This window comes from Panthera leo, chromosome A2 (genome assembly GCF_018350215.1).
Source record: "Panthera leo isolate Ple1 chromosome A2, P.leo_Ple1_pat1.1, whole genome shotgun sequence".
NCBI lineage: Eukaryota > Metazoa > Chordata > Mammalia > Carnivora > Felidae > Panthera > Panthera leo.
Window position 1 is genome coordinate 124,052,864 of NC_056680.1, and position 12,929 is coordinate 124,065,792.

A 12,929-nucleotide genomic window follows, 5' to 3' on the forward strand; every position below is an offset into this window, starting at 1 on the left:
CGCAAGCCTAAACGATGTATTGCACTGCACTTGGACTTAGTAATTCTGCTTACAGGATTGAGCCATAGGAATACTAAAGAAATATTCACAGAAAGTTTAGACATGGGTTTATGTATTAAGTTGTTTTATTCACTATGTATCTGGTAGTAGAAGAGTAAAATAATGATCTAACCACAGGATGGAGTATTATGCACCTATAACAATCAATCATTGTTTTCATTCAATGCTAAAGCTTTTTAAAAATCACAATTAACTGTATATATAATATATTCCAAGTTTTATAAGCTACGTAGATACATACTGAGAAAACATGGAAGGAAATATACCAAAATGAGAAAGTGAGAAGTTCTCTCTGGAAGGTGATTTTTGCCTTTGGTAAGTATTTTACTAAATTTTCGACAGCAAACACCTATTACTTTCATTATCAGAAACAACAAAATAGTCATATAAAATACTCTATGCAGACTTTTAAATATATTTTGCACATTGCATTTCCATAAGAGCAAATGAAAATATCTTTTTTCTGCAGAGAAACCTTAAGGGAGGTTCTAAAAGGCATCTGAGAGCAAGACACCTTTGTGACAGCAAAGTATGCCAAAAAGAGGGAAAGATTCCAGAGAATGTACTGGCCCCTGAGACTCACACGTGGAAGGGTCTGGGGAGCTGCCCGTGTCTCTCTAATAATGGCCCATGTATATGAGGGAGGGATGTGGTCTTGAAATAATTAAGGTTATGCGCTTTTGGAGCCACAGCCAGGCTCTGGAATTTAGTGGGATCAATGCTGCGATTCTCCCTTTTCATTTCTTTCTTTCTCCTGTCTCTTTTCACTCCCCTTAGAATTTCTCTGCACTCCAACCCCCAACTGAGATTTTGATAGTGGTTTCTGGATTATGCATGCAGCCTGTGAGTTATCTGTGAGTTATCTGTTCCTTTGAAAACCCACTTTTCCAATCCTGCATCATTTTTCTATCGTTGTTGGGATGGGCTGAACCACTAATTGTTCTTGAACTTCCATGCTAAAGAGTAGGAAGGTGGTTTAGACAGGGGCAGGCATCGGGCTAGAGGACCAGTCTCTAGGGGACTTGTCCCTGCTGGGGTAACCGAGGCTCCTGGGTATAAACCCAAGGTGATATGGCCAACTCCACCAACACCCAAGAGGTTCAGATAGGAGTGATGCTTGCAGCTAAGCAGGTAGTTACATCTGTAGGCCTCAGATAGGTTCCCACGGAATGACTGACAAGAGGTGGAGGGACTAGTGTGTGACCCTGGGCAGGGAAGGCTCGCAAGACTCAGATAGATGTAGGAGACCCAGAAATGCAGACAAGGGAATTAGAGGACAAATGGAAACCAAGGCAGATGAGTAGCTGTATGAATTGGGTGCAAGGTAACTCATTAGCCACTTATACTCTGTTGACCAACCACTCAACGTAGGTGCCCAGAAAGTGAAGTCACCAGGAGTTCAGGATGATCTCCCTGGAATCCTCATACTGGGTGCCTCTCGTGCCCCTTTCTATTACCCATTCTCATCTACTCCATATCCTGGCCTCATGTCTGCCCCTGCTTGTCATCTGCTAAGTCCTGCCAATTTCTTTTAGCTACTCGAATGTGAGATAGACTGGAAACTACAGATTGAAAATATCAGAGTCTGAACTGCAGTGGGCTTCCAAGGGGAAGGGTTCCGTGGACACTTTCCCCCATTTATTAGTACCTCCAGAACAGAAAACAAGTTCCTGGAGGCTTTTTTAAATTATGTGGATCAACAAGAAGAATAGTTTTTGGTATATTACATAGTAATTACTTTAGTTCCTACTACATTATAGAGATTTGGACCTAATTTACCCAAATGTTAGTGTTTTTTTTTTTTTTAAAATTAATGTTTACTTATTTTTGAGAAAGAGAGAGAGAGAGAAACAGAGCATGAGCAGGGGAGGGGCAGTGAGAGAGGGAAACACAGAATCCAAAGCAGGCTCCAGACTCAGCTGTCAGCACAGAGCCTGACGCGGGGCTCGAACTCACAAACCGTGAGATCGTGACCTGAGCTGAAGTTGGACACTTAACCGACTAAGTCACCCAGGTGGCCTCAAATGTTAGTTTTTTTTTTTTAATATTTCAAGGGTCTGGAGCTCAAATAGCAATTTAAATGCTCATCTCAGTTCTTGGTACATAGCAGGAACTTCATTTGTTTGTTCAACAAATATTAATTACGACCTGGACTTGCAGCCCAGTGGGTTTTCAGATGATTTCTAATATCTGTGGTGTGGTATATTATGGGAATTCAGATGGAATCCCAGAGTTTAATTGCCCCAAAGCTACCAATACACCCTATTTGTGATTAATCGAGAGGTCCTCTTGTGAGCCAAGAATGAATCAGAAGAAGGGACTCACATTGAAATGAATGTGGGGCAGTGGTATTTCTGTTGCTGGTGGAATTCAAGCATTCACAGGTAACCAAAAGGCTGAATCAGACAGTCCCATGCAAATGTGGTCCCATGCTACCAAACCCTGATTGAAATGAGAACAATTAGGCAGTGGGAAATTAACATTGTTAATTAAACATGCAATATAACCCATGGCAGTAATGATAAAACACTCCAGAGCAATAAGTAACCCTTTCTTGTCAGAGTAGAAAGAGCTGATGCAGTTATTCAATACGTCCTGGAGGCTAAACTGAGAAATAAATGTTAGGCAGTGAATCACTTCCCTGTGCAGTCCCAATTTGAAGGAGATAAAATTGTCTTCTGTCACTCATGATGGTGGTGTTGAGAGATAGGGCAAAGGCAGTTCAGACAGTGAAGACAATTCTAGATGGAGAATTTATTTTCCTCTTGGTAGTAAGTTCTCCTAACTCAGGACAAAGATCTAGCTAGAATGTACCTGGCCCCATTTTTTTTTAAAAAGTTGCTTTTCAGGACACAGGTCCAGTTTCTCATTATTAAGCCTTCCATTGCTCTGTGACCACACTTAATGTTCATAAGTGGCCCCTATCTGTCCTACTAACCCGAGAGTTTTTACCGTCCTCCTTCACTTACACTACTGCTAGGCATTCTACTCTTTCCTTGGCTACTTCTCATTTTTTCAGACTTGGTTCACATGTTAATTTCTCCAAGATATACCTTTTGGCCAACCATGACTAGTGTCTCCTCCAGTTCTATTACATGCCCCTTATTTGGAATTCTACAAAATCTCCATTATAGTAGCTCACACTTTTTTTTTTTTTTTTTACATATATGCCTCCACCATCAGACCGTGAGTTCCCTATCTTAGCCTTCCTTCCTTCCTCAGACTATGTTGAACTTTAGTACTAGCTTCTCAATAAATGTTTGTCGGAATTGATTATACAGAAAGCAAATCAGTATGTTTCTTTTCACAGCAACACAATTTCAAGGACAGTTTTCCACTTCTGGTCTATCATTTCTACACCAACATATATATGTATGTGTGTATGTACATATATATGTATATATGTATGCATGTGTGTATGTACATATATATGTATATATGTATGTATGTGTGTATGTACATATGTGTATATATGTGTGTATGTACATATATATGTATATATGTATGTATGTGTGTATATACATATATATGTATATATGTATGTATATGAGAACCAAGGTTCTTGAACCCCTTAGGGCAAATGCCTTCCCTTACCCACTCCCCTCTCTCCCCCCCCCCCCCCCCCCACCAAATATACTACAGGAGTTCACAGAATGACTCTTGGTTCACAACACTTTGGGACCATCTTTGTGCACAGCCGTGCTGTCAACTTCAAAAGACCCAGGCTGTGGGAATACCTCCCCTCTTATTCACGTTCTCTATTCTTCCAGCAAGAGGCCCCTGTCAGTTTGTCCCACCAGCCCCTAGTAAGAGAGTGTCCTGGGCCCCTGTTAAAGTGATATGAAAGTGATATGTGATATATGTGAAAGTGATATAAAGTGATATGAAAAGCTTTACAGAAAATTTAAAACTTGAATTAACATCCGCACTTATATGTAGCTTTCTATAATTTCTTGTTTTTGCAACAGTAACTATTTTAAAAGTTTTGCCATATATTTTCTCATAACTGAGTAGTAGAAATGAAGGCTATCCTGGGTAATCGTACATGGAATTCCTGTAGCTCTGGGTAAAACAGTTTGAAAAGGTGAATGCAGATAGGTGGTGATGATGATAATAATTCAATTGTATTTGCAAAGGTGTCTCTCAGATGGCTACTGGGAGGGTGGTGAAAATGCAGAGGCGGCTGTGGGGGAGAGGCCAAGGTGTGCACCCTGGAGCAAGCCCAGTCCTACCTCTGAGCCTTCTAGTTGACCATTTCCTGGCAGTGCGTCTGAAGCAGCAGGTGAGGTGAGACATGGGGAGAAGTTGGCACAAACTCCTGAATGAGAGGTTCCCAACTGTGCAGAAATGGCTACTGCCCAGGGGTTTCTAGATCCCCTGAATGTGTCTCATTCCTCAAGTCTAATCAAGCAGCTTCAGGAATCCAGAGCTTTGTAGTCTGTTCCTACCTGTCTCACTTTAAATTGCGTGCTCCCTTCATTGCCTGGTGATTCATCCTCAGTGAAATTAGACATTTTCAGATCTTTGCTTGATATTTGCAGCCTACCTAAGCAAATTAATTGGGCTCTGAGCAGCCTCAGAGCCTGAGTGCTGTGAAAGACAGGTGGCGTCTGAGTCTCAGTGACAGGGGAGCAGAGTTTCTTTGCCTGCTCCCTGAGAACTGAGGCTGAATCATAACCCGAGACTTCATTTCCTCCCCTGGGAAGTAAGATATATTTGCTCCTTCCTGTGTCTGAAGGATTCATCTTCAACATCGCAAAAATAACAATAACCATAAAATGAACCATGAAAATGTAAGGGGTACAGAAAGTTCTATGATTCCTGGGACAGATGATACAGCTACATCTTGTATGATATTTATGATTACAGTTGTGTGGAAGTCATACACTGCTCCAGTGTCCATCCATCCAAGCACATACTGAGCACTGACCTTACACTCAGCCCTGTAGGACACAGTCATGAAACTAACCTGAGCCACTGACAAGTTTTAGGTCAGAGAAAAATGAAGATCTGTCTTCCAACTGCAAATTGAAAGTAAATGAGGTGACTTCACCATCTCTGGCCCCAAACTGTAAGAGAAAACCACTATAGAAGCAGGGCATGCACTTTTCAGTCAAGTAAAGCTGTGTTCAAATCCCAGCTGCATCACTTATGAACCAGATATTCCAGGCTACTAAGTTTTATTTTTAATTTTTTTAATGTTTATTTATTTTTGAGACAGAGAGAGGCAGAGCATGAACGGGGGAGGGTTAGAGAGAGAGAGGGAGACACAGAATCCGAAGCAAGCTCCAGGCTCTGAGCTGTTAGCACAGAGCCCGATGCAGGGCTCGAACTCACGGACCGTGAGATCATGACCTGAGCCAAAGTCAGACGCTTAACCGACTGAGCCACCCAGGTGCCCCAGGCTACTAAGTTTTTGAGCCCCATTTCCTTACTTATAAGATTGAGGACAATGATGTCTCATTGGTCAGTTTGTGATAATTCCATGAGCAATATGTAAAGCTTCTCAAATGATAGTTGGTAGATGACAATCAATCAAGAACAAACACTTATAGTACATCTCCTATACATGACAAACTAAGTGAGTCACATGCTAGATTAATGTGATTCACTCAAATAATGTTAGTTTCCATTCACCCTATAATTGTTAAAGATACTTTAGGCTTTTTTTTAAAAAAATTCTGGTTTCCAGGACTCCTCTGGAAAAGTGGATCCCCATTCCTTGGATTTGGATAAATCGTGCTTTCTCCTCCAGACAAATCTGACATATCCAGCATTAATTACTATCACCCAACTAAATGTATTTCTTGAGATAATTCCCATTTCAGATAACCTGTTCTATTATACTTCTAAATAACCTTTCACTTGTCATTAAATGTGTATCCATCCGACAGATATTTATTAAGCACTTTCTACAGGGAAGACAGAATGCCGGCCTGGAGTGGTGCCATGGACCTAATGCCCGCCCTTAGGGGCGTCCTTTTGGCCTTAGAAGCCTATTCTATGGAGTGAAACCCCAAGTATCAGCCCTGTGGCAGCACCAGCATCATCAAGTGAAGGCTGCAATCCATCTCTCTAAATCCCTGCTCTTCATCTTCTGATCTGCAAAGAGATGACATCACTGCACGGCCTCATGACTTTGAATTTGAAAACCAATTAGTCATGAGCCTAAAACCACATAGCTGAGTTGAAAACACTGTAGTCTCTAGTCACTGCAAAATTTCAAATTCGCCGGTTAAGCATCTGGCTGGAATTTTGCCTCATGTGACCACTAGGGGGCATTTGATCCTCAACTATATCCTGCAATAGTTTTGAGAATGGTATTAGAACACCATCCCTATCTGGGGGAAGGGGGTCTGGGTGGAGAGCTGGTTGGGCTCAGGTGAAATTCCAATAGACTGTAACTGAAAATGGCGTGAACAGGGTGAATTCAAGCATCGTCCTGAAAAGGTTGTGAGTTATTTATAAATGACTCCTCAAACCTATGTGTAGTATAGGAAACTAAGGAAGGAGGTAAACCAGTTTTTACTGTGCGTATACTATGCATCAAGCTGTGAGCTAGAAGTCTCCGTTTTCATCATCATATGTATCCATCACAAGTATCCTCTGGCAGAGTTTATCTTTATCTTCATTTTATAAATGAGAAAATAGACTCAGATTGTCACTTACCAATGTAACACACATCTAGCAAGTAACAAAGAATCTGATCCCAGGTCGGGCTGGTTTCGAAGTCTACCCACTTTTCTACACATCACTCGCCAGATTGTGACAGTCAAACGCCCCTGAACTTACTTCCTGAATTCCCATTGTTGTAATTTTCCAAATCCTCATATTACCGTGGGATTTGTGTGGGTCTATGTGTCTGTGCACACATGGGTAAGAACACTATGAATAAATGATCCCACAAGTAAGTGTTTGCATACTTAATACCCCTTGTACTACTTGACTGAAACAGGATTTAAACTTGGCCGAGCACAATTTATATACTCTACATGTTTTATTTTCCCTTATAATGCCAACGCCTTATACTATAGACAATTAATTGATTTTGAATGAATTAATAAACAAAGAAGTAAACATGGCTTTTAGGAAGACTCCAGAAAGCAAGGAGGGCTTTGGGGAGGTGGGGGGGGGGCGTCTTCCATCTGGAAATTTCCTGAAGCTTCTGAGGTAAGGTGAGATTGTCTTCAAATAGAGAACACTAAAGCAAGAGCAGGGGGCCTAATTTCACAGGACCTGCTCAGCCTGCCCTGTAGACATCATCCAATCCCAAGGAGAATAGACCCTGACCGGTTTACGGAGAGCCTTGGGTCTACCAGCCCAAAACAGTTACTGCAAGCTTCTAAGAAAAGGCTCAGCCAAGCTAGCACTGAGTGTGCCAGCCCTCCTGAGGCCTGACTTCCAATTCACTGATATATCTAAGCAGGATAATTTGATTTGCAGTGTTTGTCACTCTGTGCTCCCAGCAGAACAGATCTGAGCTCCAAGCCTACTTTGACGATATTGGATGCCTGGGTCGGAATTGTGCAGCACAAAAACAAAGAAAACAGCCGCCCCATGCCCACTGAGAGGCCAGAGGTCTTCCAGTATGGAGAAACTTGATTTCTGGAAATCGGAACTTTGATCTCAGCAGCGTAATCGGCAATGTGCCATGTGAAAAGCAAACTGTTTAACCACTTCAGTGCTGTTTTTCTGGAAATGAGGCCTGACCGTACTTACCGCAGGCAGTAACTAACGTTATGTGAGGAAAGGAGAGCGTCAGGAGAGAGACATTCTGGGAAAAAACGTTAACTTCTAGTTCAGATTTACCTGAGTTCCGTTGATTAAATCTCCTCATCCCTCCAGTTCTCATCCAGAAGGCCTTCAGAGTACAATTTTAGTTGAAAAAAGTTCTGTGTCAGAAGTAGAAAACAGAGAAGGTTGACCCTACCTCTGCAAACTGGGAAGAATCCCTATAAAGTAGAGAGTAGGTAAGACATTCTGAGGGAAGGGCAGACAGATTCACAGAAGGGCAGACAGATTCACTGAAGAGTCTCTCCCTGGAAAAGCAATGAGAAGAGTCTGGCCCCAGGGAGTCCAGAGGCTGAGGTGGGGCGAGTTTCTGTGGGAAGTTCACCGAATGCTGCAGACTCCATGGGGGAGACACGGAAAGCAGCTATCATCCAGCTGAGGGATGTGGGCAGCCGACCAGGGCCATAGGTGGTGCTGGTGAAGACGGAGACCCAGTAAGGAAAACAGCCCTGTATCCACCACCTTCCTGACACTCAACCACTGCCGGCAGAGAAACGTGCCTCCTTCTCTGTCTGCTCTGAGACTTTGCTCTCTGCCCACTCACCGTGGAGATCTCGATTCCCGATCTGGCAAAGAAGCATCACAAACATTCTGACTTCTTCCTTTCTTCTTCATCTGAGGCTAAAAGAGTTTAACAGAAATCATCTCAGTACTGGACAAGCGTGGAAATAACCCCCCACACCACCATCGCCCGGGCTGAGAAGGTTTGCTGGACAGGACCCAGTGTCCTATAATTTGAAAAAAGGAATTTCTTGAAGGCATCAAAGCGTTTTTCCCTGTGAGACATTTCCTGAAAGAAACAGGAGAAAATCTTGGAAAATCTCTCATTTGTATTCTCAGTGGGGCTTGGCAGGACTTTGTGTGCCCACATCTCCAACACCACCAGCTCTAGGGGCTCCTCGTCTTTTCCTGAATCATAAACACCCCACGACCCCATCACCCTCCCTGATAGCACACTATATTAGGACCATATTGGGGACATAGGTGTCTCATCCCCCACCCTGGCCCCCGACTGTATCAGCTCTCAGCCTCACAGTGGCAGTGAGACCTTCTGCTAACAGACGTCTAAGTCATCTAGTTTCTTACGTTGGTCCCCAAGTTGCTCTAAAGTTTTAAAAGGTAGGTCCTCCAAGTTCAAACCACCTATTTATGCTCTACGACCTACCTGCTAGCTGCTGAAAGGGGAACATCATTCTGGTACATCAAAGGCTTCCCCTGCTGTGTCTGCTCCTGACAACTGCCCATCTATCTCAAAGGAGAGAATTCTCTTACAAAAACCACTCCCTCACTCCACTCAGACTAACCTTTTTCATAATAGTTTTCACTCTTGATGCTTTCTCAATGCTGTTCATATCTAGACTGCTAGAGAGAAGAATCATCCAGAAGAAGGTGACCCTTCTGGTAACAAAAAGACCAGAGAAAAATCTGGAATCTGGCACTGATCGGAGACTGTTCTCATCAGGGGAGATGAAGTAAGCATGCTGGAGGTGGGGTATTGACCACCTGTGCCCTTCAAAGTAGCCCTTCAAAGAGGTCATCAAGCCTGTGGTCCCCCCATTCTAGATGTGCAGCCAGCCCCCTGGCACTGCCACTAACGCTATTCCCCCTACTCCCACCATCTGCATTCACTCCTGACCTCTGCCCAGGGCCCCAGGAACCCATCTGTAAATCTGCGATGGAGGACCTAAATATCAGTATTACAAAGTGCAGGACTGAGGGACATGTGAGCTCCAGCCTGGACTTCTGGAAAGGATAGGGCTGGAGGAGAAACCATGAGAAACTGCCCCAGCCCTGGAACCCAGCAAAGCAGGTGTAGGTTTCTACGTGGCAGCCCCAGGGAACCCCAGTGATGCTTGGGGAGAATAGGGGCTCAGAGAATGGAGCTGACTCAGTACGCTTCCCAGCTCCCTCCCCTCCTTCAGGCTAGAGGCTTCCCTACACCGTCACCTTATTTTGTTTTGGCAAATCTAATCCATTTCTTTTCATTGAAATATTTTACTGCCCTATATGAAAGTACCACCTTTTATGTAGCCAATTCTCCAACTGACCGAAAAAAGCAATATGCACAATACATAGAGAGTAGAGTACATATCAGATTGCTGTCCACACACACAAAATACTATTTATTTGCTATGGGTATATGTGTGTGTGTATGTCTGTGTGTAATTGGAAAGATAATGTAATCAAAATGATATCTGCCTTCTGGGAGAAGGAGTTGATCAAGACAGAGAGTAGAAGCAAAGGGGCTTTGAGCTTTATCTGAATTGTTACAATTTTGTATTAAGTAATCTCTACACCCAATGTGGGGCTGGAACTCATGACTCTGAGATCAAGAGGCACCTGCTCTACTGAGTGAGCCAGTCAGCTGCCCCTGAATTGTTATAGTATTTTTTTTTTTAAAGAGAGAGAGCAGGGGAGGGGAGCAGAAGGAGAGACAGAGTCTTAAACAGGCTCTACACTCATTATGGAGCCTGACGTTGGACTCAGTCCCACCACCCTGGGATCATGACCTAGGCCCAAATCAAGAGTGGGACAGAAGCTCAACCAACTGAGCCCCCAGGCACCTCTATAGATCTTAAAGAATTAATCCATCTGTCACTGCATAACTTAAAGTTAATTTAATGTAAGAAAAAGTGCTACTGTGATGCCTCAGATATTTAGAGTGTATTAAGGTTCTCCACAGAAAACACAGCCAATGGGGAGAGAGAGAGAGAGACTTATTTTAAGAAAGTTGCTCACGTGATTGTGGGACTGGCAAGTCTTAAATCCATAAATGAGCCAGAAGGCTGGAAACTCAGGCCTGATTTCTATGTTTCTCAAGGAATTCTTTGAGAAATCCTTCTTTAGGAAACTTCAGTTTTTGCTCTCAAGGCTTTCAACTTATTGGATGAATCCCACCCATATTATGGAGGGTTATTCTGCTGTATTTAAAATGAAGTTGAATGTAGATGTTAGTCATATCTACAAAATACCTTCACAGCAACATTTTACATTACTGTTTGACCAAACAATTGGTCATTGTAGCCTACTCAAGTTGACACATGAAATTTTACCATCACAATGGGTATCTTCAGGCTCTTCTTATCTTCACCAAGTAAGAGCTGCACTTCAGATTCCAGTATTCGTATGCATTCTTACCAGCATTCTGCCCAGATCCTTTGAGCTTATGTCTCTTGGCTTTTGACTTCAAGCTTGCCTCTGGATCCTCTTGGCCCCATGCTTTCCACCCATGGCCTTGTTCTGCTTTATTCTTGTGTCCAGGCTGCCCCAGTGCCCTGGGCCTCTGCTTATTCTGGGCCATAGATTTTAAACAGATGGAAAGCTTCACTTGAAGAAATCATGGAAAATTCCTTGCAAAAGACTTGGCATTTTAAATGAGTAGCATTCCTCATTTGTCTGTTATTTACTATTTATACATTACTCTGTGGAACTTTAATATTACTGTATTATAAAATTCTGTCAAATGAAAAAGAATAAAGATAACCCATAATCACACTACCCTAAAATAACCCATCTTAGCATTTTAGTATACTTCAGTCTTTCTTCACATGTAGAATTTTGCAGTTATAATCATACCCAATATATAATTGTATCATGTTTTTCAACTTACCATTATAGTATAAGCATTTTTAATGTCACTACATAATCTTCCTGGTCCTCATTGTTAATAGTTACATAATCGTTCACTGAATTGAAGTGTTTCATTTACTTCTCTTGTTATCTTTGAACAATTAGCAATTTATTCTTACAATAAATATCCACATCTTTTCTATCATAGTATTTTTTTTTCACACCTTGAATTCTTTCACGTAGACTTAAACAATTGCTTGGCCAAAGAATATATATACATTTTGTTGTCTCCTGATGTATATTTCCAAATAGATTTCTTAAGGTTGCATCAATTTCCACTGCTATCATTGTAAATAAGGACCACTGCGTCTCTGTTCTCTTGATGGTAGAGCTTTGACAGGTGAGGATTCAACACGAAGAGGAAGACATTCCAGGAACAAAGCCTGAGATTTGCATTCTGTAAAGTACCCTGGTCCTCACTAGTACACTGGTTTTGTGTTGCTTTGTTTCTCACAGACTGAACAGTTGATAACTCTGTGGGTCCTGTTTGTTTTCACCATTGTTGGAAACTCCATGGTGCTGTTCTCTACGTGGAGGAGGAAGAAGAAGTCAAGAATGACCTTTTTTGTGACTCAGCTGGCTATCACAGGTAAGTAACTGTGCGGGTGGGAGAGAATAAGCTGTTTCCAAATTCCTATGGCTCCTTGCTTTCAATTCTTTTACCAATAGAAATGGCATACTATCGAGTCCAAAAGGCATTGGCAAATTTGAGACTGATTTCTATAGGGATAAAAAAACCCACGTGTGAATTTTTCTTTCAGAAAGTTTTAACACATCTGTACATCCAAAAGACTCCATTATAAAAATAATTCACTCTACAACACACTTGAAAATACCATTATTAGTGCCACCAAGGGGTTCTCTAGGGTTCCACCCTTCCTCTACGCAGCAGCCTCCATAGTTCACTAAGGTGATAGTACAATATCATACCATATTATGAGCTTAAAGAATGTATCCTAGGGGCACCTAGGTGGCTCAGTTGGTTAAGCATCTGAGTCTTGATTTCAGCTCAGGTCATGATTCAGTCCCAGGGTCATGGGATCCAGCCCTGTGTCAGGCTCCACACTGAGCATGGAACCTGCTTACGATTCTTTCTCTCTCTCTCTCTCTCTCTCTCTGTCTCCCCTCCCCCACTCTCTCTCTCCCTCTCTCTCTAAAACAAGAGAAAAAAGAGAATATACTCCAGAAAATGGACCAGGATCATCTGTATTCAATAATAAATGTGAAGTCTCAAGTACTTTGCAGATTTATGTCTGTGGACATTGCTTTGGAAATATAAGTTATATGTAACACCACTGGTGGGCACAGTATAAGGACAGAAGATAATATCTGGGATCGGGATGTTTAAATGTGGATTTGGGAAATGGCCAGTATAGTTGAAGTGTGAATGCATCACACTTAAAGGGTGAATGGTGAAATATTCTCAAGTTTAAAAATGATCTGTGAAA

At 42.2% G+C, this 12,929-nt stretch overlaps 1 protein-coding gene across 2 annotated transcripts in view; it reads left to right on the forward strand.

Moving 5' to 3' along the window:
- The window catches only part of NPSR1 (neuropeptide S receptor 1), a 160,213-nt gene that overhangs the window by 24,189 nt on the left and 123,095 nt on the right, over nt 1-12,929 (forward strand). For both annotated transcript variants that reach the window (XM_042921855.1, XM_042921865.1), the window contains exon 2: nt 11,938-12,070. In XM_042921855.1, coding sequence (XP_042777789.1) covers nt 11,938-12,070 — 133 coding nt within the window. The remainder of the gene's footprint in view (nt 1-11,937; nt 12,071-12,929) is intronic.